The sequence below is a fragment of the Amphibalanus amphitrite genome, unplaced genomic scaffold (genome assembly GCF_019059575.1).
Source record: "Amphibalanus amphitrite isolate SeventyFive unplaced genomic scaffold, NRLGWU_Aamphi_draft 000116F_arrow, whole genome shotgun sequence".
NCBI classification, from domain to species: Eukaryota; Metazoa; Arthropoda; class Thecostraca; order Balanomorpha; family Balanidae; genus Amphibalanus; species Amphibalanus amphitrite.
Genome location: NW_024881611.1, coordinates 1,006,879 through 1,034,482, shown reverse-complemented (window position 1 = coordinate 1,034,482; position 27,604 = coordinate 1,006,879). Strand labels below are relative to the sequence as shown.

The 27,604-nt window shown below is 56.3% G+C and overlaps 1 protein-coding gene across 5 annotated transcripts in view; it reads left to right on the top strand.

Moving 5' to 3' along the window:
* Positions 1-27,604, top strand: part of LOC122381244 (SLIT-ROBO Rho GTPase-activating protein 3-like) — a 67,393-nt gene that overhangs the window by 12,414 nt on the left and 27,375 nt on the right. For 2 of the 5 annotated variants that reach the window (XM_043365204.1, XM_043365203.1), the window contains exons 1-2: positions 7,246-7,404; positions 23,248-23,330. In XM_043365204.1, coding sequence (XP_043221139.1) covers positions 7,299-7,404; positions 23,248-23,330 — 189 coding nt within the window. In that variant the 5' untranslated portion in view covers positions 7,246-7,298. Of the gene's footprint in view, positions 1-7,244; positions 7,405-23,247; positions 23,331-27,604 lie in introns of those variants that run through there. The other 3 variants (XM_043365205.1, XM_043365206.1, XM_043365202.1) reach the window with 2 other exon arrangements.

Here is a 27,604-nt window from a genome sequence, read left to right as displayed (position 1 = left end):
GCGGACCGGACGGAGGGACGACTGCCGAGCCGGGTGATGTCAGAGGAATCAAGGCGGCCACGGCACTGGCGGGCTGCACGGCGGCGAAAAATGCTGACCAACAGTCCGAGGGCGTCCGCTGTGATCATGGCTGGTGTCCGGCGTGCCGTGCAGTCGCCCCGCCGCTCCGCTCCTCGCGTGATTCCGTGGGTTTCGTGTGTGACGATGCAGCTCAGCGTACACCGCACGAAAGGTCCTTCATAGCGTTGTTTTCGTGCAGTATCTGAGGTGTTATTTCTCAAAGAGCGTCATGCTGTTAGGTGTTGACGGCTCAGAAATAGCTGCTATATTTTTAGATGGGCGATCCTCAGTGGTGCTCGGTGATCTTGGATCAACTGAATTCACAGGGATTTGTTCACTGGGTGTGTGTTTGCTGCTCGGATGCAGTCCGATGAGAGAGGAATGCAGGTTTCTCTGCAGGAGAGAGTCGCTGCGTGTCTTGCAGCGGTCGCTGCTCACTCTCGCCTCGTTCTGGGTAATACGACTTATCGGCTGATACTTCCCTGGCTGCAGATCATCTCGTCCAACTGACAGCCGACTGAGGGCCCTATCTGTCTCTCCCGGCCGCGTCTGGCTTTAGCCGAGCACGCCGAGTACCGTTGCCGTGCTGCCGCTACGGCCGGGTGTGACCGGGGCGTAGACGATTCGCCTCCTCCCCTCCGGCACACCATGAACTCCGACCGAGCTGTGGTCACCGTCTGCAGCGACGCTGGTGGGTGGGGTGAACTATGACCTCGTCTCCTGGCCGGCGACTGATGACGGTACCGCCGGCGGCTACTGTTTGTTTTCTTGGTCGGTTGCGCGGCAGATGCTGTGGTGGGCGGCGCTGCCTTGAGTGTGGTGGGCGGTTCTGCTTTGGGTATGGTTAGCTGGACAGCGGGCAGTGTTGGTGGGCAGTGCTGCTATGAGTGTGGCTCTGGCGGGGTCTGTTGCTGTGTGTGAGTGTTGGATATTGAACTGCGGCGTACCGTCTCGTCGGCCGATGCGCCGGGTGTGGCCTCTCGGCCGTCGTCCGTCGCTCGCCACTGACCGCCGGCCAAAGCAGCCCGATCACAGAGCCGGTCTGTACTCGAGCTCGCTCGTTTCTGCTCCGTCACCGCCGGCCGGCCGTTCCTGGACCGGCCGGTCTGACTCAGGGACGCCGCCCGCCCGTATTATACGGCCGGCCTGAGTCAGCCGAGCGACTCGAACGGCGGTGGGCAGACGGGGCTGAAATTGGTGGGGCGCGGTCCGCAGCCGGCGACACGGCGATGGCGTGTCCTGCCGCATCTCGTGCTCCCCGCCGCCGTGCTCGAGCGGCTGTGTTCGCCCCGCCGTGCTCTCGTCCGTCGCTCTCCAGCCCTATCATTATGATATCATCTGCCATGGCTTTCAGAAACTGCCGACATCGACAGGGTGTGGATCGTGGTAGGTACCGATGTTCCTCGGCTGAAATATCCTTCTTTGCAGGACTACCTATGGTACATCACGAGGAATGCTCAATACTGAATAGTCGTCATCTTTCGAATGGAATATTTCAAGGTCTTAGCAATGTTCCCACTGTTTCACGGACATTGTGAACGAATACGTATGCGGTAGTAGTGACAGCGTCATTTTTAGTTTAGTTAGATTGTCGTAATTTTACTGCCGATTGTTATCTTCACCAGCGGACCTCTTGCAGTTTGCACTGCAGCTGATCTGAACTGAAGCAGACCTCTGCGCTAATCTGTTTGTATGGTGGCTGGCGGGTTTTTGCGGTCCCGTTTCCCGTTCGGGCGATAATTGAGAGCGGCCGCGCGCCGAGGGCGGCCTGTTGCAAGGTCGCGGCGAGGGCACACAACTGTCAGAGCCCGGTGGATGGCGCTGTTACTCGCTGATTGGTGACCTGCTGCCGGACAGTGACCTGTTATGCTGTGTCCTGTCAGGCAGGAACCTGCTGTTGGATAGCTGGTTCGCCACGGCGGAAAACCCTTCGCCGGTCGGCTGGATTTTAGTGGGCGCGCGCTGACATTGACAATGGATGACAACAAGTTGTCAATGCACAAAGAGAAAATGATAGAAGTATTGGTTACTAAGATGCGGACGAGCGCTAGTGTAGTGGTAGGAATCGTTCTCGCGAGTTTCGTACACGTTTAGCTTTGCGTATCATTAAACGTTTCATGATGTTGCTATGAAATGTTGCGCTTGGATATGGGACTCATGCTGACTTTGCGCATTGCTTTGAGCCCAAAACTGCATGTAAATCGTTCAGCTTCATTTATGTAACATAAATAAGTCAGCCCGGTAGCACAGGCCTCAGTTATGCGAGCTCGGATCATGCACAGAGCTGGCGTCCTGCTTCGGGCTGCATTCTGATGAGGTCCGAGCTTCATGAAACCGATCCGGCGGCGTGGAATGCGGTCAGCTCTGGGAAGCCCGACAGTTCACTGATATATACCGGCCACGGTCACCAGCCGGACTGGCCGGCCGGCCCCGCTACGCCAGCTCCGCCCCTCGACCCTGCCGCCAGTTCCAGCACTGCCTCCGTCAGCCTCGAGCGAGACTCCAGAGTTCGGCGTCTGACCGCCCAGTCAGCCGGCTTGTATTCTACTCCGACCCGGCCCGCGTTCTAGCCCGACCAGGCCTGCCTCCTGGTCCGTTCGGGCCTGTCTCCTAGCCCTCCCGGCCGGGCCTGTGGACATAGCTCCTGCAGGGACGCTTCTCCAGCGCCGGAAGCAGGGCAGATAGTGGCCACGGTCGGGGTACAACAGGAAGACGACGCTCGACGCGCGGCTATCTCCACTCCAGAGTCCAGATGACCTTCCAAGAGTCCCCGAGTCTGCATTGGCTTGATGCGTAAGTCCTGAGTCCGTGTCCTTTGGACAGGAGTCCTTGTGTTGTTGGACTTCCATGAAGTGAGTTGCAAAATCGTTGCGCCGAGGCTGGGTGAGCCCCGGAAATGCTGTAAGCCGGGTGATCTGTGACAGAATCCCGGCGCCTAGTCGATGCCTTAGACACGAGATCAGCCACCAGCGCCGTGTGAAGCTGCGCCATTAGTGCCTGAAGAGTCGCCATCCGCGCCGCTAATGCCTCGCCAGTCAGACACGGTGACGTCATCAGCTGGCATTGACGCGCGGCGCGGCGGCAATATATGCGCCGGCGGCCGTCGGCGCCGTGCAATGGCATACATTGTCGGCGGGCGCTGCACGACGGGGTGCTGTCTGGAACGTGTGTCTGACTCGGCTGGTGGACGTGACGGTCCGCCAATAATAGTGCTGGACGGTGGAATCCATGACCCAGTACATGAAACGTCAATAGCGTGCGTTTTGATGCTCGCCGTTCTTGGCGCTGAGAGCGATCGGATCGGATGGCGTTTTTGTCGGAGTATGGTGGGTGAGTTTCGAAGGCCGACTGGAGTCTCACCGCGGCGGTTGTGCACTTGACGTGCTGGTCACGCCGCCGGGCCGAGCCTTCATGTTTCAGTGGTGTCCAGCATTTCCGGTGCATCGGCCGTACCCAAGGCCGATCTCGGTGTCCAGCGAGGTCACTCGTGCTCTCAGAGACGCAGAGAGGCTGGCGCATTCGACCGGCGCGGCGGCCCGAGCTGGGGTAAACGCGAGAGAACACGGTGAACCGAGACAGGGGCCGGAAACGCCGATCAGCCGGCGAGATTAGCACGCCCGGTTCGACAAACTGAGCCCGGCAGCTCGGCAAACACTCGGGCTCGATCAGCGCGAGAAATGAGTCTGGTGTCTGCGGGTCGTGTACCGGCCTGTTATCCTGTTTTATTTGCGATGATAATCGACGGTAACCACGCCGGGTGTGTAGACTTTCCCCGTTATGAATGACTGACTGCACTGAGATAACACGTGAGGCCCATTGTGCTAATATGGATTACGGAACGCGAGTGGACCAGTCGGGTCACGGGAGTGACATTGAGGGCAAATGGTCGACATAAGATGACAAACACACGATATTTTCATTAGTCTGAAAGCCCTCCCTCATATGAGTGCTCACGCTGTCGGATAAATTATGGCCGTTTACATGTTACGTTACTCGGCTCTCGTGTCTCACGCCCTGCTTGCATGCGACCGGGACTCACTTCCGCTAATTACCCTCTGCTCCTGTGCTGGCCCCACCGTCTAATGCTGTGTATTCGTGGGGCGGTGCGCAGGGGTTGGCGGCCGGAAAACGCTGTACCGACCTCCTTGACATTATTAGCTCGGTCTCTGGTCCTTCGTAAGTGAAACTCGTCCACATGTTCACGGTCTCTTTTGTTTGCTCTTGTCCGTAAATGCGGCGTGCCGTCCTCATCTGAGCAGAGGGGCGGTGCTGGCGGTGCCCGTGCTCCGTTATGAGCTCGCGTGACACGGCGAGAGGCCCGTGCTGGCTGATAGTCGCCCGAGCCAGGCGGGCGGTCCGCACTTAGCGCGAGCTGCAGCCACCGCCGCCGCCTCTCGGTGAGAAAATACCCGCTGACGCCGTGCAAGGGGCTGACGGATGACAGAATGGTGCCGAAACGCAAACAGAATGCGGCTGTTTGAAAGGTAATGGTATGCGCGATCTTGGACTGGCTTTAGCATTATTAGAGCAGCTAGAGTGCGTCCTCGTTCCACGACGTGTCATGATATCTTGCAATCTATGAGAGCCGAGAGGTTTGTTTGTTAGTTTGCTCTCCGTTAGTTGGCCCTACTCAAATTGAGTGACGCACGCGCAAGGCGTATTGAGTGATATGAGGCCTTTGTTGATACTTGATGGCCGTCTGAGAGCTGTTAAGTCCTTGTTGATGGTGAGGCCGTGAGGGACACGGCGTCGTTGTCTGCTGTGACGCCTGATCACTATCGTGGCCGCTGAGTAATCGTCTGTGCCGTTTAGTCACACCGGGCCGGTACTTAGTCATCCTCAGACAGTTCGTGGACGGGGCCGAGTCACTTTTCTCACCGCGCGGCATGTCGAGGAGATGACGGGGTCAGTTTAGGAGATGGAGAGGACTATTTTGTGCCGAAGCGAGCCTGTTTGGTCGCCTGGGGAGGACTGTGAAACCCTTCACTCAGCTACCCGCTCACCGCTGAGTGAGGGCCTGTATGCGTGACGCGCACGTCGGCGGCGAAATGTCGCGTCGCTGGCGTCTGTTTAACATCGCGTGGTGTCGAGAGCCACACGTTACGGCGGCGGTCGTCTTTGTACCCGCGACGTTGAGTGGCTGTTGACTTCCTGCTCGCGTGGCCGGCTGGCCAGCCGCCGGGCTAGCCAGCCGTTGCCAAGGTCCCAACTCTCCCGCGGCGCCCGCTCCGCCGCGAGCCGAAATCCAGGGGGCATTCCACGTCAAATCAAACACCGAAATCCGTCATCCCCTTCGATTTTTCTGAAAATTTGTAGGCAGACTGGGCATGGTTCAAAACTGAGTTACGTATAATATTTTCGAAATTTGATAACGTATCGCTGAGATATAGGTCATCGAATATAGCGAAAAATGCCACACATCAATTTTTTAAATGGCTATAACTCTGGTTCCTTTTCTGGTATCAAAATAATATTAACAGGGTCTTATAGGCAATTGATAAGGCTTTGATTTTAATTATAAAATTAAATTGAAGTGACCTTGAAATGCATTTGACCTTGAATTAAAACAGAAAAATTTAAATAGCAAAAAACACGTCACCTTCGATTTGGGTAATTTTTACATATTATGTCCGTCACAATGTTCCTAACCATCTGTGAAAAAATTGGAGTGGGCCATTCATAACTTTCGCGGCAAACGCCGTTTTCATGGATCAACATCACGCAACCGCGCGTGACCTTGAAAGACAGAGTCAAGACATGCTTGCTTGTGTACACTTTCTGAAATGAATGATTGTTGATTAGTGATATCCCAAACTCTGCGAGAATGGAAATGCATATTCATCGTAGTCAAGCATTCACGTTCCATAGTAAAAGTGTCTCAGGCAAACGGTATTTTGCGGTGAATTTTGAGCCGTGTGGAAATGCATCATGAAGTAAATTCAACGAAAACATTATCACGCAACGATATCTTCACGTCTTTTGATCTTCACTATACGAAAGAACATACATTTTTTAGTATGTATGGGGAATTTCTAGTTAATCCAATAATAAATATGGCAGTTAGAGCCTAGAGGCCTGCTAAGAGTTACATGTCGCCGGCTGAGGCGGGCTCGGCCGATGCGGGAAACGCAACAATCACAATTTTGTGTTTACACGTTCATATTTAAATTGTTTACCAACCGATTTTCAAAATTCTTTCACCATAAGATTGCCTGTACATTTCTTAGTCTTCTCACAAAATTTGACGCGAATCGAACGTAATCAGCGGTAGGGAGCGCGATGTAAAGACAGAACCGTTCCGTTCCGTCCCGGCACAGTCTACAATTCAGGCGGCGCGTAGCGGTCGGCGCCGGCTGCCGAGTCGCCGCGTCGCTGCGGCGACAGGATGTTCACTTTACACCGCTATTACTAGAACAGTTGTGAACCGATTTTCTTATTGATTGCACGATGAGATGTCCAATTCAATTCTTGACAGGTAGCCATAATTAATTTCGCATTAATCTTATGAAATATTGGCGAAAAACAGGAGGGGTGGGCGAAATTCGCTCTTCCCCCTCCACTGCGCGTGCTAACATACGTTTGCATATGTGCAATTTTCTTCAAAACTTATGAATGGCCCACTCTAATTTTTTCACAGGTTGTTAAGAATATGGTAGGCAATAAAATATATGAAAATGAGCCAAATCGAAGGTGACGTGTTTTTTGCTATTTCAATATTTGTGCTTAAGAACAGAGTTAAGCAAATTTCAAGGTCATATATTTAAGTAGGTGCAATTCTAAACAAATGCTTAAGAAATTACCTTAACAGTAAGGTTTATTTCATTCAAATCAAACAAGTACAACCAAAGTTATGGTCGTTCAAAAATATAAAGATGCAACATTTTGCAAAAATTCGATGCCCTATATTTAGAAGACCTGTGGTCAGAATGTGCAAAAAACATCAATGTAATGTCCGGGGCCACAGAGGAACTCGCTCACAAATTTATAATGAAATCGCTGACGGTAAGGTGCAAAACAGCCGATTTTTGTTCGATTTGACGTGGAATGCCCCCCAGATAACGACAGGCGGGGATGGCAGGAGGGTGCTGCCATCTGCACGGCGAGGGTAGTACGGCAACCGGCCGCCAGGCGGCAGGGTCATCTCCGTCGCCGCCGCGCTCGCCGCTCGCCGGCGCGTCAGTTGTGTGGAGACGGTCGCGGAGGTAGGGGAGTGTGCGTGGCGCGCGCCGGACGCCGCCATGAGGGAGCCACGCTCCGAGAGGGGCCGCCACAGCTCCGGCAGCAGCCTCTTTCAGTGTATCGCGCCGCCCAAGAACAACTGGAGCCATGTGCTGATGACGGCAGGTGAGTCTTCAGCGAGTCGAGCTCAAACGCTCGCACGGCGCCGTCGCTCAATGGTGTGGTAACCTGTTTTGTTTTTGTTGTTTTCGCCGATCAGCCCGCACTGCTGGTCTGCGTTCAGCCTGCGGCTGATGTGGTGTATCGAATGACTTCCCCTGTGGCTGCGTGCGGTCTGTGGCCGTCTCAGTGCGGCCGTTACCGTCCTTGGAGGCCTGGGACGGCAGGCGGTGTGTCTGGCTCCCCGGGCGGCTGACACGCGGCGCCCCGTGCCGCCCCCGGCGCCCTCCGTCCGCCGCTGCGCGCACAATGGCCGGCTCATGAACGGCCGGCCGGCGGGCGGCGCGCGGCCCAGGGGCGCGCCGGCGACCTGCGCTGTTTGTGAGCGCTGGAGGTGACCCGCCGCTGTGACCGGACAATAGCCGGAATGTCGTCCCGTCTGGTCCAACACGGAGACGAGACGAGCTGAACAGAGGATCCCGCATTCAGCCTGGTTAGGCTATAGTTACAGGAGAATATAAGGATGGGTGTCCATTTTCAGCGTAATTAAACTCTTGAAAAGGAATGTGATGCGATATTAGTTCGAAGAAGGAAAAACGGCTGCGCTTTCTCATCTGTTTAGTCGAGGGTACCGGGAAGGTGGACATTTGCGTCACTGATACTGGGACGACTGAGTTGGAATATTTGCCAATCGCCCGACTCGCCTGGAAAACATTTTGCTGGCGTAATCGAGACGACGGTGACGACCCTTGTTCGGCGCTGGATCCTCAGCTTCCCCTTCCCCATTCAGACCCGCAAGCTGGCAGAAACCCAGCTCTGTCTACCCTCCCGAGGGACCGCTCAATCGACCCGACGGGCGCTGATCGTCCAACCCTTCGAAACTTGCACGGGGGAGCTATTTTCAGGCCACGGATAACACTTATCTTCGTGCTTGGCCTCTGTTCATCTTCGCGTCGCGCTCGGCGAAGCATAAATCAGCGAGCAGGGGCGGCGGCGTGTCGCGGTGGCTCGCCCTCGGTCGTTCCCGGCGGGCGCAGCCAGTGACCCCTGCAGGACGCCGCGTGTCGGTAATTAGTGGTCTCTGGGAGGGAGAGCCGCCCAACCGCAGCCGCCGGGAGCGGGGCAGTCTGACGAACCACGGAATGGCTCTGTTGGGTGGGATGGGATGACTCCTCCTCAGGCTGGGCTGGGGATGATAGAGCTGAGGTGTGCCAAGTTGTGGCTGATCTGATGAGCCTGCTGTCGCGTCAGGCTGCGAACAGAAACCCAGCGGGGCTCCCAGGGGACGGGTTGGTGACACTGCGACAGAGACGTCGGTCTGTTTGTCCAGCCTGCGCAGCGGGCGCGTCCCTGGGCGGCGTCGGCGGCGACGTCGGCAGCGACACCCGATCCGGAGCGCGGCGGGGGACCGCCGGCCAGGCCTGGGAACGGCGCGGTCCGCGGACGATAGCCGCCCGACAGCCCTTGTGCTACCCTCACTCGACGCTCTATCAGTCTGACCCGAACACCCAGTGGCAATGACCAGACCACGAGGCGAGGAGTCTTTCTGAGAGGCGTTTGCATCATCTGAACGTCAATCACCTGCTGAATCATGCCTATCAGAGTTTGCCTGGCCGTCTGCCGGACTCAGTCATTCCTTCCTTCATCCTTTCCCCGTTCCTGTTGGCGACTATCCTCTAGCCGTGGTGTCTGTCCCGGACCCAGCTGTGGTAGACCGGGACGGACCGGATGCAGCCGAGGAAGCTGCTCATGTAGACCGATGAGAGACAAACGAACGGCGTGACCGTTCGGCGCTCGGCGACAGTATGCTGTCCCCGTCACGTGACCGAGCCGACAGTATGCCGTCCCTGTCACGTGACCGAGCCGATTGGACTGTCAACAGCACCGGCCTTGGCTGACCGGACGGCGGCCAGGGTGGGTCTGTGCTCTATCCGATCGGCCGCTAAACGGATCGAGATTGGAAGTTCCATGTTTTGCTCAGTGCACAGGTCGGCGTGGCGGTCCGATCGGCCGCTGAGTGAACCATGCCCTCACGTAGAGGCGAGGATGTCCCACGCCAGCTTGCGAGCGGATCTCTCCACAGGTATGAGGAGAGATGAACAGTCGACCCCCGGACCACCGCGCTGGCTGGACGGACGACCTTTCAGTGCGTCTCGCGGCCTCGATGGGTCCCTGAGAGGCTCGCGCCTCGGTCGCCGGAGGGGAGCTCTGCGGCAGATCGAGCGGACGTTCCTCCCTGCCGATGAATCACGGAGGACCGGCGCGGCGCGGCGCGGCGTCTCTGATCTGAGCGAGGCCACATCTCCGAGGGACGCCTCCAGGGGTGACGCCGGAGCTGATCGGGGAAGTGCGTGACGATGACGGAAGTGACGTGACGCCGGCGCGTGACGTGACGGGAGGTCGCGGCTCGTCTGCCCTCCTGATGAGCTGTCGGGCGGCTGTGTGGCTCCCATCAGACACACGCACCGAGACGGCTTTTGTTGAATTTGTCGCGTGAAATTCAGGGTGCCTCAGCGGCAGTTACTCTCAGTATCATTGGAGGTAGTGTAGACGTAGTGTCACTAATTTCAGGAATTATTCCCTGATACTGGTTAGAGAAGGGTTTGCTGGACCCCACGTGTGTGCCCCGCTGGGTGGAGTAGGTCGCTCGGCCCGCCACATGTGGACTGCCAATAGGTCACACGTGACCGGACGTTAATCATTGCACTGCATGAGCTGTGTGGGCCTTGCAATGCATATTGCAGAGTGGCTGTGCTTCCCTTTCATCGATGCTTCACACGTGCAGTGGGCAACGGTTTTGAAAGAAAGGGTACAGTATGGTGACGTTGCATTCCAAAGATAGACAATAGATTTTTGTGAGTGACATATGAGTTATCAAGTTAAAGCCACTATTGAATTGTTCTATTTATGGCAGCATAGCATGGCATCAAGTTATACATTAAATTTAAGGAGTGTATCTCAATTTACAATCGTTACCCCACACCGCCCGATCAGCTGTGCCCTCCCTCCCGTACGCAGTGCACATGGCCGCAGGCGGACCGGGCCACAGTGTGCGTGGGCCGGCCGGTGTCGACTCCGATGGGAGTGGGGAGGGGAGCCGCGTGAGCGCGCGATCGATGCCGGCTGTTTGTCCCCGCTCACACAGACCGGCTGGTGTGAGGGGTCCTCCACTCCACCGCGTGGGCTCGGTGGAGTGTGGGGTAGATACGGCGAGTTCATGTGACGTCAGCAACGTTGGGCTGGGTTGGATAAGCTACCGGCAGTGATCCACTTCGGTACCACTCCAATCGGTTCAATCGGTAGATATATATCGTATCATCCTATTTTGTTCAAGTGCTCAGATTTACTTGAAACATATGTCAACTGGATATTTTTGCGCACTTCGGACGTTGTCACCCCTGCCGCTCTCCGTGGTTGAACCGGCCGTCGCTGTCCCTTATCACTACATGGATCCGAGTGTGTGCACTGTGCAGTTGCGCGTGGAGCCGTGATATGTATCGGCTCGCCCACTGCCGCGGCCCGCCTGTGAACCTGTGAGGACAGAGCGGCGTCTGTTTCCTAGCACCCGCTCCGACACGACTGTCGGTCGGCTCTGCACCGCCGCCATACGCCATTACCGTGCAGACAAGTCCGTGCAATACGCGAGGCCAGTTGGGCCCCTGCCGTCCGACTGTCCTCCCACCTCCGTCGGCACGTGTCGGCTGCACGCGGTGCGATGCATCTGTACTCAATGGCTCTGTGCGGCGTCTCGGACGAGTCGTGCCGTGCGGCTGATCAGGAGTTGGCTCGACAAAGGTTGCCAACCAGTGGTGATTGCGCTGTTCGATTAGAGGCACCCATATGACACCGCCTGAGTTTGTATCACAAATTTGACCCTGTCCTATGGTTTATTTCGTGATATTTGAGCCTCTCCCTGTTGATCTGGTCTGGTCTGATGGTGCCGAGCGCGGCGGAGCCAGTGCGCCGGTGTCATCTCGGGCCCGCTGCGTCGCGTCCGGCGGCGACCCGCACCAGACCTCTGTGCCAGCACGGTCGCGGCCCGGTTTGAAGTCGCTCGTAATGAGCCTGCCAGGCGACGGCCGTAAATTTGTTTTTCTCAGAGTTGAGTGGCCATCTCGCGTCCCTAATGAGGCCGTCCGGGAGCAGCCCAGAACCGGCGTGACATGACCCGGAAGGCGGCGTTAGCATGACGGCCGCCGCGATGGTGATACTGATTAGCCAGAGCTGCTCGTTAGATCGACACGGAACTCATTCGTTTACGGCGTCGACAGTATCCACGAGAGGCTGTCATGACAGCCAATGTAAACGACTTGAAATCACCGCCTGATGAGAAGTGACTCAGAAGAAAAAATCGATCAACAACTCTAATCGTCTCTAATTAGATGTTAACGCTTCGTTATCGCCAAAAATAACTTGGCTGTCGGCGAGGCGGGCGCCGCGGCGCAGCGATTCATCATGACGGGTGCCCGGCGGGCGGCCGTCCGGTCGAGATCAGGTCAGGGCGGTGGGGCGGTCAGAGGGCCCGGAAACTTTCATGGAGATGCTTGTCGAATCACGGGCAATCACTCGACGGTCGACACAGCGCCTCACCCCTTATGTGTGTATGGAGAAACACTTAAACAGCACTATCATCGCGCTGACAGCCGACATTGGCCGAACACCTGGCTGACGTGTTGATCGTGAGAGTTAAGCTCGGTAATGAGTACGTCGTGAGCTCCAAATGGGTGCGGGGCTGCCGGCGAGGCGATGAACTCGCAGTTCGACCTTCACCCTGCGGTTACGCCGGCGTTTGCCGAGCTGACTTGCCGACCTCCTGATTTGTACTCTGTGCGGTGAGTGCCGCGTTGTGCGGTCTCCGTCGTCGAGGAGAGAGTGAGAGAAAGAGAGAGGGATGGTTGTGGCGTGAGTGGCTCCAGCTGTGATGTTATTAGCTCTGAGCTGACCTGTTGCGATTACCTGATGGATGCTACGGCGGATATCCGCCGCTATCCGGCCACTTTCTAAGGCGGTCGTTTGTTACAAGTTGTCACTTTCTGCGGCTGTCGTGACACCTGTATTAGCTTTATGTGGCGCGGACCTGTTGGTTTTGCTCACTGCATCTGTCGCTGGTTCGGCGAAACCAGCACCTGCTCGACGGCCAGACTCCCAGCGTTAATTTGACATTGTCTCGCGAGGGATAGTGTCTGGCTACTTGGAGATTGTACTCGGTAGACCAATTAGTCGGCAATTCAATTCCACAGCCAGGTTTTAGGTCCTCACGAAGTCTGACACGCTGTCGCCATTATAACGTCCAACTAACACGCTGGACATAAACCAGTGGGCGAAAACGTGAAAACGCTTTCGTGCTCTTTCAAAGCGAGAACAAGTTAAATCTAGCGTGACGAGAAGAGATCACCGAGTCGTGATCTGCTTCCATGACGTGGGACAACAAAACACGACTGGTCGCGCTGCTTTCCACTCACGAGCCGCCGCTGCGGTCTTTGCCTCGCATTGTGGCCGTTATCGGTCGTGTTGGGACGCGGCCGTTCCGGCGGTCGTGATGCACGGATGCCAGGCATTCACCCGTCGCGCTGTGTCGCGTTTTATGCCGCCATCATCAGCGCCCGTTCTATAATTGCACCATTACCCGATTGGCTGTCGTTGAGGCGGCTGCGGTCTGCAGTGCTAAGTGGCGCGTTCGAGCCGCCGCGGACCTCCTCTGCTGTCGGGTCTCCGGCGGTTGGAAGTTGGCCTCGGGCGGCTCTTCTTGTCTCCGACGGCCTGGAATGGCCGCGGCGGCGCCGGCCCGGCGCGGAAGGTCGGCTCCCGGTCATTGCGGAGCGCCTGAGGTCGGACCGCGGACGGTGGCTCACCACAAGAGTCCGCCGCTGCCGCCCGCGGTCCGCCGGAATGTGGTCAGAAGTGGCGGCGGCGGTGGCACGGCAGTCACGAGTAATGTCTGGAATGTGAACTTAAAGTGACGGGTGGTGGTTTCGTGACGTCAAATGAACTGTGATAGTGGGCAGTATCATGACCCTGCGCTGTCACGTATGAAATTCATATCTGAGAAGTTGGCAACTTCATTGATACTCCCATTTCAACGTCGCTGTAATGAACGTTGTAAGCCGTGCGAAGGAAGGCTTGAAATGCCAGTTCGTTTGTGCTCGCTGTTGCATATATAGTTGAAACTCTGAAACACCGAGCAGTGCCGGTGGATTACTGAATGCTGCAATACAGCGGATCCTCATACCCGATTCTCGTTGGCCGATCTCTTCATCCCCTGCCACCGCCATCGCAGATGCCGCCTGCGCTGCGCGCCCGAGCCGCAGAGCCGAATCAGTCACTTCCTGTCCACATAACTGTCGTGTCTCGGCCGTCGGGCTCGATGATTAGCCTCGGCTGCATACCGCTGCCGTGTCGCTTGGTCATTGAGTTCAGCCGTATAGCTTCACCATGTAGCTCTACCTTTTAGCTCTAGCCTACGGCCGGAGCGGACGGTGTTGTTCGACCGAGAGGCGCGCGTGCCGGACGCGACTGGGTGCTGCTGCTCGGGGCGCCGTGGTGAGTGACATATCGACGCCAACGTCATTTGTATTGATGACGGGTCCGTGTCTGAAGCGTCATTGCCTCGTTACGAATATCGCCCGGACGCGTTCGGCTCGCCAACGAGGGCCAAATCTGGGAGGGATGGGGGAGGTGAGAGCGATGAACTCGTGCCGCCCCGTGAACGCCGCGCGCCGCGCTGACCTCGCCTGTCCGCTTTGGGCCGCTCTGGAGCCGCCATGTTTATTTTCCTTTCAGGACGCCCTCCGGATCTTTTATAAGGCGGCTCGGTCTGGATGCCCGGCTGTTGGGCGCTCTGTTTATAAACAGGCCCGCCTGTGGCCATCATGGCCACAGGATCTGACAGGAGAGGAGCTGCGGCCGCCAACGCACGTTCTATCCGCCCGGTGAAGCTCCGACGGATGGTGATGGCCGTTATCAGACGCTAATCGTGTTCTCGTCTGTAATGGAAGCGTCGCCGATCGTAAATCACCATTGATTACGGTTTGGCGTGATAGCAAGGTGCGTCCGCCACGCTGCGACATCATACAAGATGCCGATGTAAATATCACGGTCTCCGTTAGGAGCTGGTTGACTGTTCTGTCGCCGTCGTTTTTCGGCGAACGGAACTGGGAGCGGCGCGAGAGGAAACGGGCAAAGATAGCGTACGTCACTGGGCTGGGTTGCACCCGGTTACGGAGGCCATGCGCAATCGGCTGCAAGTTGCAGTCTGCACATCTGCAGCTGCTCCGAGCATCTTCAGGATTTTCCTGTGAACTGTGTGCTAAATATTGGTGCTAGCTGCCCACGGTATTGTACCCTGTCACAAAGCTGATGCCCCGATGACCTACACTCGTTTTATTCAAACGGCCACCGCCTGTCGGTGTGACCGCCTACCGGATGCCACTAACAGGTCGTTGACTCGCTGCCACCGCCCGCTGCTGCCGCTGGCCGTCAGCTTTTTGTCTCTGGTCGGTTTGTGCAGTGCAGTTAGTGCCGCCGGCCCACTGTGCAGCCGGCAGCTTTGACCGTGCGTCATCAGTTTGCGATCGTTTTTGCCGGCCGGCGGGCGGTAGCACGAACAAAGTGTCGCGTCGTGCCGTGACGAGGCGCGTTTGACGCGCTCGTGTCGGCCGGCGGGCTCGTAAATCGATTCCGCAACGCGGCGCGGCGGCTGCCGGTTCCCTGAGTCATTGCTCGGCAGTGATGGACCCTTCTCCGCGAGGCGGCGGCGAGATGTGGCGACAATACGACCCGGAATGCAGTTACAAACCAACGACCATCTCCCCCTCTTGCAGTCCTCTGATCCCCTCCGTCCCATTGCCGTAACCTGAAATGGGCAGTGGCTGCATATTGAGCGAAACCAATTTGCGAGGGGCTGGCTGGACGGGGCGCTGCCGGACTGAGGGCGTATACAGGGGAGGGAGCGTGCTGATTAACTCGGGGCGTTTCTCGGCGCTGCCTCTTTTATTGTCCTCCCCCACCAGACCAGGGGCTACCGTTCCATTGGGTTCCATCCTGGTACTGCAGACCGCCAGCTCCCTGCATCGACTCCCTGCCTGCCCCTGATCCCCTAGTCTCCTCCCTCCACTCTACCAGGGATCTGGGAGAAGTCATTGCATCGTCTTCCACCTCCCGATCTCCGCTCCGTCTGTCGCCTGTCGTGAGTGCGCCGTATTGCCGATCCCGTCGCTCGGTTTTTGCCAGACCCTGTTTGAGCGCCGGAAGGCCGGCCTGTCTGCACACGCTGCCGCCGGCGATCAAGGAGCACACGCTGCCGCCTGTCCGGGGCCGTAAACAGCAGCCAGATATACGACTGGGGCCGCCACCCGACTGTAAACGCCGGGTGGGAACAGGCCTGCTCACTGCCCGGGTCGCAGTGCCGGCCGGATCGGGAGCTGTCGTCAGGGGCGGTCAGGGATGTGCAGGGCACTGGCTCAGAGGGCGAACTTTAAACTTGCTCGTGGGGACTGGGTAACAACGCAATACCTGCACTGCGCAACGTTGATGATCGTCGTTGGAGACGCGTCTCACTGCTCTGACACCAGCCCAGTGCCGAGGACGTAGACCACCTGCCGTCCACCGGTCCCCTGTCGGTCCCAGCCGACCGGCTCGTACGAGGAACACCCGATGACGGACACTGCTCCGGCGCTCGGAGACCGGCGATGGCGGCAGAGGGGGAGCGGCGGCGCGATGACGGACCGGCGTCATCCGATGGAACGCCGTGTAACGAGCCGCTGACGGAACAGAGCCGATGGGGAGCTCCGTCGCTTGTATCTCTTTTCTCGAACTTCAGACACCGATACTTCAAGACTGGGACTAGATGCCGGCAGCACTCTTGCGTTGCCTTGGGCCAGAATTGAGGGCACACACCGGGCAAAACCACCGAAACCCAGACTGAGCTGAGACTCGCTGAGACTGAGCTTGGACTGAACCTGAAACCAACCGAAACATCCCAAAAATGCTTGAAAGCACGCGAGATTGGTGTGGAGATCTACCTACAGTAAGATATGAATTAACTGCACGTGCATAGTTCATGTCCCAGGCACCCCAGTGCAGTCATTTTCATAACATCATGTAGCGTGTGTCTAGTTCTATCAGTGTACCGACTTTTGTGTCGCTAGATCGACGTTTCCCGGGATCAGAGGATCCCTCGTCAAAACCGTTATCCGCCCCCCCCCCACGCGCAGCTTGCACCCCTCGGATATTATCTCGCCGGAATGTCGTGATCAAATGTATTCTTCTTATGACCTGCAAGTTTTGAACCAGTTAGAGCTGCCGTTTACCCTGCAGGCGTGGCAACGTACGAAGGGGTGCAATCGGCTTGCACGTGCATAGCTCATGCACCACAGAGTTTAGCTCAACCAAATGTGCATTATTTTGGAGGCCTTGCCTGGGACTACCATTGAACCGATTTTGAGGTTGATAGCTTAAAATTTCTTTGAGCCAGAGGACCTCACGTCAAAACGGTTTTCCGACCCCAGCACGTGCAGCCTGCACCCCTCGCAGACGGTGACCCCCCTGGAAACTGGTTCAAGGTGTTACCGATGTGTCCCGCCAGTATGGCTTTGCCCGTGACCTCGGGGTGACCTGTAGCCTTGACAAAAAAATTTCGTGTCACCGAAACTTTGAAGCGGAATAGCATGTGCCACGAAGCACTGAGCGAACCGAGGCCAGTACCAAAAGTTTACCTCGCCGGAGACGAGTCGAACGGTCCCACTTTCGTCCCGATCGGTCCTCCCATTTTGACTCCAGGTCCAAAAAAGCTTGGACAAACTCACATACTCACTCACATACTCACTCACATACTGACAAACAGGCTTGGCCGAACTTTTCTTCAGCGACCCACCAATGGGAATTTCCGGATGCAAAAGCATGCTATCGCATGCTTTTGATCCTCCAATTCTGGACTAGAGGGCTGCAAGGCCAGACTTATGCGGAGTGACCCACGGCCCATGGTCGATTGTTTTCCTCAGTCCGACGAAGGGGAATGATGAGTAAAACACGAGCGGTCTGTCCGACTCATCAGCGTACTGACGGGGAAGTGGGTCGGAGCTATGTGCCGCCGCCGGCGCGACCGGCACCGGCTGCCTTCCGCATTCCGCCAGTCCGGCGCTGCTGACTGGCCGCCCGAGCGTCACGGGTGCTGGCTGACCAGCTGCGAGCCCTGCACTGGCGGCGGGGCTTGCATGAACGCCTTGAGTACGTGAAAATGGGGCGTTTCCATGCTGCGCTGCGCAGTTGTTCGTGCGAGTGCTTACTGCATGGTTTTGTCAGGGTGTGTTCGCGTGGGAATGAACCCATGAAGTCGTGCTATCCGCTCCAATGGAGAAGCCATGTAGAAGAAACCGTGACTGAATTCGTGATGTGGCAGCCCATATCGGCGTTTTCACTGGTTCCACTTCAGACTTGAGTGCTGAAAACGGCGCCTTTTCTGGCGACACCGTTCCCGGTGTTGCGTATCTTGTCCATCTGAAAAGCCCACTCGACTTCATATTGTGTCGGTCGCTGGCTCGTTTGTTACATCAACCTCGACGTGTGCCTATTTTCGGCCCGATCTGTGATATTCGAACCGGTCCTGCCCCGTGGACTGGCTGGCTGATGCGGTGACCGAGGCAGGGTGGCTCATTCACATCACCGCAATGTCTCGGTGGCAACCGTTCGGGAAAGTTTGCAGTCTCACGTTTGTACTTACACAGGGTCAGTACCGATGGTAAAAACTGGGCGGTCGCTGCAGCTCCTTGTGCAGCAGCGGTGGCCTGGGTTGTTACCACGGCCCACACAGCCGCTATCCGGGTTCAGAAGTGGCCAATACCCTAATTTTCGACAAATTTTAAAGCGTGCTTTTCTCACATTTTCTGGTCGTAAATTGATCAGACTGTATGAAATATCATCCAGAAAAAAAATATTACTCATTCTGGCACAGATTGGTGGGCTCCCAAAGTACACCGTTTTGTTTTGCTCCGTGAGACCGAACTTGTGCTGCGATTTTCATGTAAATGTTGACGAGTCTCCTGTCATATTCTTTGCTTAAAAATGCGTAAGTAAGATATCAGCTGAAAGGGGAAAATGTGCGGAATCCATTGGTAACAAAAGTGCATCTAAAAAACTTCCCACTCAGTTATTGTAAGCTAATTGTTGCACACTTGCACACTTACTTACTTACTCCTCGGCGACAGCTTCGTCGACGGAACGGGAGCCGAAGATCCGCCTCCATGCCGTCTCCGCTCCTCCCAACGTGCAGATGTCGGCCAGGGTTCGTCGAGACACCGTCCCGCACGCGAGCTGGCACGCCATCCTCCCACGGGGGCCGCAGAGACCCGATCTCGCGATCCAGCCCGGCCTCAGACCGACACGGGCCATCCTCCCGACTTCCGCTTCTCCTGGATTTGGCTTCCTGGCATCGTCAGTTTCCATCTTGAATTTGAGTAGTTGCTGGAAGTCGGAAGCCGAGAGGACGATCCTGCTGGTAGCGGGCGCGCCATTGCCCGCCAGCCGGTCTGCCTTCTCATTGACCTCCACGCCAGCGTGGCCGGGGCAGTAGAGCCAGGTGATGCGCCTGTCTGTCCACCATTCAGGGGGCGACACGCCGCCCTCCAATTTCCGCAAGAGAGACTGCGAGTCAGTGGCGACGACAATGTGCTGACAGTCGGGTAGGAGCTGATTCAGGGCGTTCAGTCCAACAGTGACGGCCTCCGTCTCAGCCCGCATGCTCGAGAGCACGAGCCGCGTAGCTCCCGATACGCTTTGGGTGAGTTCAGCCGAGCGGATGAAGCAGCCCCAGCCGCTCCGGGGAAGGGGCTCCCGGATGACTGATCCGTCGGTGGCCAGCAGCGCGTCGCCCTCGGCCATCAGCCCCTCGAGCAGACTCTCAACTCCACGTTGGCCACGCCCGGCGGCCACTCACGGCAGGACCTGCCGAGGCTGTGTTGTGAGATAATTGTCCACAGCTCAGCGACGCCGTCAGGTGTAGGCTCGAACTGCGGTCGGGATCGAAACTGGTGCCTGCCGCGGAGCTCGCGCAGCGTATCGGACGCCCTCCTCAGCCATCCGGCCCTACGCAGACGCCGCAGCGGGGGACGCGTCACCAGGCCGCGGGCCACTTCGTGAAGCGGATGTTCATGACTCTCTAAAGCTCTCGCGACGGCCTTGACTCGAAGGGTCTCCACCTGCTGGGGCACAGACTGCAGATTCGCCATGTACCTTAGAGTCGCTCGGGCGGTGTCACGAGTGCAGCCGGTGACGATCCGGAGCGCTGCGGTCTGTACACGATCGAGCTTCTCCAGAGCCGACGCGGTCGCCGTGATGACCTCCGCGCCGTAGAGAAGGCGACTCTGTACGAGAGACCTGTATAACTGGAGCAGTCGCGCCTGGTTGACTCCTTTACGCTTCGCCATCTTCAAGACGCCGAGTGACCTGGTGCAGCTGCTGACGACCTTCTCGACGTGAGTATTGAATGAGAGGCCCTTGTCCAGAGTGATGCCGAGATGAGTCACGCTGTCCTCGCTGGGAATTGGCCGGCCGGCGTATCTGAGCTGACAGGGGGGCAGCGCCCGCTTGCTGAGAGAGAAAACGCAGGCGGATGCCTTCGCTGGGTTGACCGTCATACTGGCCCGTCGGCAGATGGTGTCCAGGCTGTCCAGCGTCTCCTGCATCCGGATCTGTAGGAGGTCCAGGCTCTTCCCGGTCGCGACTAATAGTAGGTCGTCGGCACAAAGCAGAAGGGCTTGAGGATTTCAATATTTACATGGACCTACCAAAAAACGCACAGCGTGCTTCACATCGAGACAACGTCCATAACATATACTGTACAATTGTAATTCATTTGCTGAAAAAATTAGGTCGGTATCACACTGCCGGCAAAAGTTATTGCAGTTCTAGTGACGCTAGGTCGCCGCCCGGCCGACCCCGGTCAGGTCGGCCGGGCGGCGGCCGTGCAGCTGACGTCCGTGCGGTTCGGCAGCTGACCAATCAGCTGCGAGAGAGGAGCGCGGTCCGTCTAATCGCCCCCGGCAGTTGCTTGTGCGGAGGGGTGCTCGACGCTCGTGTCGATTGCATTTGTTGGTTGTCGATTGTCGATTGACTTGTGGATATACTTTCTGGTGACCAATAAATGTACGTCGTCTTAACTGAATGTAGTCTGATCAAGTTCAATAAATCAAAAAGACATCCAGCCAACAGAACATGGTAAGAACGTCCGATATGGTTGATAACATTCTGAGTTTTGGGGAGCAGCCATCGACCAGAATGAACCTTATTGGCTTTTGTACAGGGATGCGGAGCCGTGGAATTTTCAGACAGCTTCGGCTCCGGCTCCGGCTTCGGAGAAATAAAATCGGCTCCGGCTCCGGCTCTGGCTCCGGGTGAAATGTCATGGCGGCTCCGTCTCCGGCTCCGGCTCCAGGCAAAAATGTGCCGGCTCCGGTGGCTCCGGCTCCGGCTCCGCACCCCTGCTTTTGTATGTAACATTTGCATTGCTTTTGGAAAGTTTCAGTTAGATATCTTCAGAAATGGCAATGTTATCGGCTTTTGCATTTTATCGTAGTTCGGTTAATCACAATTTTCGATATTGCAAAGGCAATTTCAGTACGTTCTTGACATCGAAAACCAAAACGAATAGTATCATCGTGTTCCAGAGCTCAAATTGCATCCGATGCACATCTTTTTTGTTGAGAATGTTCAACTTCAAAATTTGACCTTTTTGACCTCGCCGTGACCTGACCTTCATTTGTCGAATGGAAATAGTTTCGAATCGGACGACCCAGATGACATCATTTTTAGATGCTTTTGCCGAAATGGACCATAAATGATGTGTCGCCTGACCTTAAAAAATGTATGCATTTCCTTCCATGACCTTTTCCATGACCTTTTGTGACCCATGACCTTTCCATGACCTTTTATGACAAAGTTAGGTTTCGTTTGTCAGCTATTCCTATCAGAAGCCGTTTGAATTTTTAGTATTGAACGAGTAGTTTCGAAGACAGCAGGGAAGCTATGCCCCTCCCGAGTCACCCACGTTATGGGATATACTCGTCATCCGCGGATTACAAGCAAAAATATTTTTTACGGCAATGCTGGATCAGCAGGATGCTCATACGTTTCCATACGTGACCTTAAGGTTTACTTCACATATAATAAAAATTCCTTGGCAAAATGTCAACTGGTTAACGAGGTATCGCATTTTGGCCACTTCCGAACTCAAATAGCGGCTGTGTGCGGCCGAGCGGACCCCGCGCGGCCGGTCGGCCGGCCCTTTCCGCAGCGAGCAGAGGCTCGTTTTCAGTGACGGACGACGCACTCGGCGGGCCGGCGGCACTCAGCGGGCTGGTTCACAGAGGAGAGCCGACAGGGTGCGGCCGGCGCCGGACCGCCCGTTTGTCCGTATTTACAAACAAACCGAGGAGCCGCCGCCGTCCTCGTCCGGCTAAATCACGGTCCGCACGCCCAACCGCCGTGTTTTCATCGTCAGACGATAAACAATCAGCACGGCCGCACAGAACGGTCCCACAGGCCCGGCGGGAATGGATAGTGGCCGTTTGTGGCCCGCAGCTTGGGAATATCGCGCCGGTTGTGGGCCGTCGTTTTTTACTAGACAAGTGTCGGACCGCATTTGGGTGTCTTACGACGTGGTACGCACCGCCGGCAACTCACGAACTGATTGATACACATTGCTGCGGTGCAGTTCGCAGCGCGGTGGCGCTCTTTTATGGTCTTTTACGTCCACCCCACACGGCTGCAGAGGAAAGTAACGCGTCGTGTCCATTCTCGTTTCTCTCGTGGAGAGTCGATACGTCACTCGGAGTCCTGCTGTGTGGGCGTTTATGCTAAATTTATCGCCCTCTCGCCGGTCTTTGTTTTCCTTTCCTGCAGTGACCGGCGGTAGCTTTCCTCCCCGTCGGGTTCCATGGAACTGAGATGTGTTTTCCACTCACTATCAGTGCTTCCTGTAAGTTCGATTTCCTCTCTCGAGCTCTGGTTTCATCTCTCGTCCGCCTTTGTTTTCTTGAATTCGATCATTTCATCATTCTCAGACTGCTCACCTCGACGACTGAACTTGTGATAACACCATATTTGGGGAAAAGTATTTCCCTGTAAGAGCTTACGACATGAACCGTAAATGGCATCAGCGGCTGTCGCGCCTCACGGCTGCAGTAAACACCGGTCCCGTGCAGCTCACGGCGCTCGTCGGCGGTCGGCTTTGGTCGGCTCAGTCTGTTAGCGGTCACCGCGGGCCCGTTTGGGGCTCAGGAGTGGCCGTTTGGCCGGAAAGCCGTCCCGATGGCGTGGGAAAGATCCCGTCACGGCGCGGGGCCGTCGGCGACTGAAGAGCCGCGGTGGAACCTGACGGCCGGCGCGGTCCGTGTCTCCTCCATTTGTCCCCTGTGTGCGTGTGTGACCGTGTTTATGTCCTGTGCGTCCCACGTATCGATATTCTATGCGTCTGCGTGCCGCGGACCGGCTCCCAGGTCGCACGTTCCGTCGTCCGTCAGTCACGCCACATTTGGATTATGGGCCATCCGTCTCTGGGCGCGTGCGTGTGCGTCGGTCGTCGCCTGAGGACTGTGCGTGAACTGAGGGGTGGGTGACCGCTATGTGTCTCACCGCTCACGCCATATTAGGCGTACTTTCTTGAAACTGAATAAGGCGCGATGGTACTAATTTATACACGAACTGCCACAAGCCCTGGGTCTCGACAAGCCATGTGTGTTAGTTTTGTGTGTGTAGGCAGACTGGATAGCTGAAGTAGTCATTCAATAGGCTGTTGCACTGTATGTAGACAGGTAACAGAAGCCTTGCCGTGCTGACGCTGTGTCTCCTCTATTTCAGACCTGCGGCTGCAGCTCAATGAGCAGCTGCGGAGCCTGGACCTGCGGGTCGACACACAGACGGCCGTCGTGGCCGAACTCCAGGTGAGGCGAGAGCAGGTTCAAGGGAGTTTGGCGGTCAGTGGGGCTGCGTTGAGGGTGTGTCGTGCATGAGGGCCGGGCTTAGGGGCGAGACACAGAGGTTAAAACAATGTTCGAGATGTTTCGAGAATTTCTATATACCTGATCAGTTATTACGCGGTAATAGCTTCCAAAGAGCCCGCGACCAGTCCTGATAGCCGGTGATTAGCTGGAACTCATTTTTTTCGAAGTCCCTCGAGTCATTTTCCTCCAGCGCTCCGCGTCTTAAACATTCCATCCGTGGTTAATCACCGACTACCCGGGCGATCGAACCACGCCCTACCCGGCGCCGACTCGCTCCCCCCTCCTCCCGACTGCCGGGTTTGCCAAACCAGACCAAACCCAGACCTAGCTGCGGCGGCGGGCCGGCGGCGGCGGCAAAAACGCGCGGCCGCCCGAACTGTCGGCCGGCGCGGCGAGCTTGCGCTGGTCCCGCCGCCGAGGTGCACCGCTGGCGGCCCGCCGGCCGTGCTCCTGTGCCGCACACGTGTGCGACATGCCGGAATGGCCGCTGCACGCCGCTCCCGCTCGTCATGCCGCGGCGAAAGTGGCCTTCAATAGACGGCCGACGCACGCCGACCCGGGGCGCCTCGGGTGCGCGCCGCTCCGACCTTCCGCGTCATTGCGTCATAACATACTCAGAGCGGTCTGATTTGGTAGCCGTCTTTCAGTCGAGCCGTCAGTTGTAAATTTATCGTATTCTGGTAACGTTTCATCATCGGTGCTGCTCTCTCTAAAGTCCTCTAAAGGCGCCCAGACTCGCCGTCTCACACTGGTGAGCGGACGCTGGATGGACGGACGAGGGACGGCAGACGGACCAGCGACGGAGGGTAGTCCGGAAGCGCTGATGATAGTCCGCTGTCGTCACGGCGGAGGCTAAGGATAGGGCACCCTCTGTCTACGAGCAGCTCTGAGGTTACTAGGAACACAGCAGCGATGGTTGCTGGCTGCTGCTGCTATCGCCCTCTCCGTCGCCGGCGGTGGCGGTTGCGGTGGCGGGGGTCTGTCTGATCTGCTAGGGATGTGTTGTCGCACGGCGCAGTTCCCGTGAAATACCCCGTGACGCAGTTTCGCTGGCGGAGACGGTGACGGAGACGACGGCGCCACGGTCGGGTGGTGAGCTTCAGACGGCGGCGGTGGTGACGCGACCGGCGCGGCGCCCCTGTGGCAGCGGCGGGGAGGGTGGGGTTGAAGGCCAGATGCTGTCTGGGGGTCCGCCGATTCTCGCAGCAGAAGGGTGTTCGATCACCACCAGCCGAGGAGGGTGTGGGAGGCTGTTATCGCATTATTCCTGTCAGACGGTGCGTCCAATTGACCCAAGGCGAAGCCAGTTTGTGCTGTCGTTTTTCTCCTGTCTGTGCGTGGGGCCGACTGGAGCCGACTGGCCTCGGTGCGTGGCGCCGCTGTCTGTTGTCTCCTCGCCGGCTGACAGACGCACGGTGTTTGTTCTGCCATTGTTGTCCGGCGCCGAGTCGTCAGTGGTGGCCGCTGGCGCAAAGTCGTCTGAGGCGGCCACTGCCGCCGTTACGCCGTCGTGGCTGTGGCGGAGAAATGGCGGTGCGGAGACAAACAGCTCGCGAAACTCTCCGCTGCCGAGCGGACTCTGAGAGAGACGACCGAGTCTCATTCGCCGGTGGAAAGTGTGAGAACGCACGGCACTTTCCACGGCCGCGCCGGGGTCGTGCGTGCCGGCTGCCGCGCCGCGTTTGGAGAGTGGTCGCGGACCGGAAAACCTCCGGCTGGCCTCTGCGGTGTGCCGGCGCCTCAGCTCCTGATGCGGTTACGCTCTGTGCATCTGTGCGGCGCTGACAGCCGCTGATGGGTTACGGGAAGGCGGCCGGCTGCCGGGTGCCGCCCCCGCCGGAGCAGGGGTGATGAACGAGCTACTGTGCTGCGCGCGGCGCGTCGACACGGCGACTGTCCGCCCGCGCCGGCCGCCCTGCTGCCGGCTCACCCCTCACCGTCGTGCCGGTCGTGCCGTGTACCAATCCCTCAGCCCCAGTCCCCGTCGGGGGTATCGCATTTGTCACCGAGCGCTCAGAGAACTCCGGTAGGCCGGCGAGGCTGAAATCGGAGCCGGCTCGCGGAGCATTCCATGCGTGGGCGACATTTTGAAAAGTGGCTGCACTGGAATGCGGTGCCGATCGGTTTTGGCACGTTGCCGCCGCCACTGGAGTGCCGTTGTGTCCAGTCGTTGCTCGCGATAAGTTGCGCCACATTGTTCACCCATAGGGTGAAGTCGTATAAGAGTACGCACTTAGTGGATTTCTTGCTCTCATTTGTTTAATATTTGAAGGAAAGAAATCGCAAATAGGGTTCATCAAATATTAAAGTTCATTGAATTAGCCATCAACCCATGGGGCAACGATCCTTCAGCGTAAATGGAAGTGGTCTAAAACTGACATTTTCTGAACCGTTGCACTTGCGTACTCTTACCATATGGGGTGTGTAAGAGTACGCACGCCAGGCGGGTGGAGTACGCAAGCATATGAACACACACCTATGCAGCTTACACTGTCCAAATGCTTAACTTCAAACTCAGAAGGCATTTAAGTTAATTCTAGTATCCAAAAAGAAAAACATAAAATAAATCTTTCAAGTCTATAAATCAGGAAATAATCATGTCGTGTGTTTCTAAAAAAAAATGCACAATCAAAAAGGAGAATAACTCGTATTTGGAAGAATTTCGGGTACGCATCTGCATCACAGTGCTCCATTGATGATATACCTACAAAACAAACGTCATTGAGCGATAGATTAATAATTATATATTTCTGTATATTCGATTTAACCCTCGCCCATGTAGGGGGGGGGGTTGGTGCAACCCCCCTGAGGTTTTTCGGAAATAGTGCAAAAACGCGCCGCGCCGCCAAATTTTGGGTACCTTATGGGGCAAACCTTGCGCATCTTTTGATAAAAAAAAATTGACCGGGTCATGTCAGGTCACGGAGTTATGACGTCACAAAGGGAACAGCCTCCGGCCGGATTTTCACAAACTGAGTGCCAACGCCCGAGGTTTCCTGCCGGTGGTACGGACATCGGTTGATGGATCGTGATGAAACTTCCCATGCATGTTGGGGCAAGTATTGGCTATCATATGGTATAAGAAACTTGACCGGGTCAGGTCAGGTCACGGAGCTATGACGTCACAAGAGGAACAGCGTCCGGTACTATTTTTGAAAAGCGCCCGAACCACTATTTTGCTAATTCTTGTCACCTCAATGGGAATATGCAGCAATATTAGCTTCTATAGGGAGCAAATGGACCTTCCAAATCCAAAAATACAATCAGATTTCAAAAATTTAATTTTGATTTTTCGAATTTCTGCCGCCGACTGTGACCTTGCCGACTTCCGGCGCTCCCAACGCGCCATTTTTAGAGCTAGGGAAACGAAATACATACCAAACGATAGAGAATTGATCAAGGAACACGATAGTGATGGTTTCAAGTCGATATCTCTCACCGTTTTGCCGCAATCGCCGCGGAAATTTGAAAAAAGTCTATTTTTCCGAAAATTTGACCTTTGACCGGTCAAAAGTAGGTCAAATGTTGACCTAGGACCAAAAAATATACCACCAATCGCGAGATCTCGGCGAGAGCAATCCGTTGGTCTTTTCCGCTAAGCTCTACGACGCTCCGTTTTCAAACGCCAAGGGGGGGTCGCACCCCCCCCCCCCTGCATGGGCGAAGGTGGCAGATCGCCGTTTACGGCGAGGGTTAATGTATAATTCTGCGTACTCTTACCCTCCTGAACAGTGCGTCCTCTTACCGTGCATGCAATTCGCGCACAAAACAACCCCGAAACGTTGTGCAAAACTTCGCAAACAGAATATTGCACTGTACAGTATTTCCCCAGATAACCTCACAAGTTTCCCACAACAATCACGGAAATGTACCTCATCTCAACTGCCAAGTATCAAAATTATTGTACCATATCATAATAATATCATAACGCCCGAAAATAATATTCATCGCCTTAAACTCAACAGCGTCGCCGCTCAACGCCCACGTTCCGTTGGTGACATGCACGCACTGGCGGCTTCATGTCACTTCATGAACTCGACAAACCTGCGTTGCTAAGCAACCGAAACAGCTGATGCGTACTCTTATCGCCCGCGTACTCTTACCCGCCCTTACCCTATTGCGTCTGTCGTGACCTGCAAAGGACAACGACGCACCACGCAGCACTCTGATCACATCGCGCCGCGACAGACCGGATCGCGACACCATCCATCATC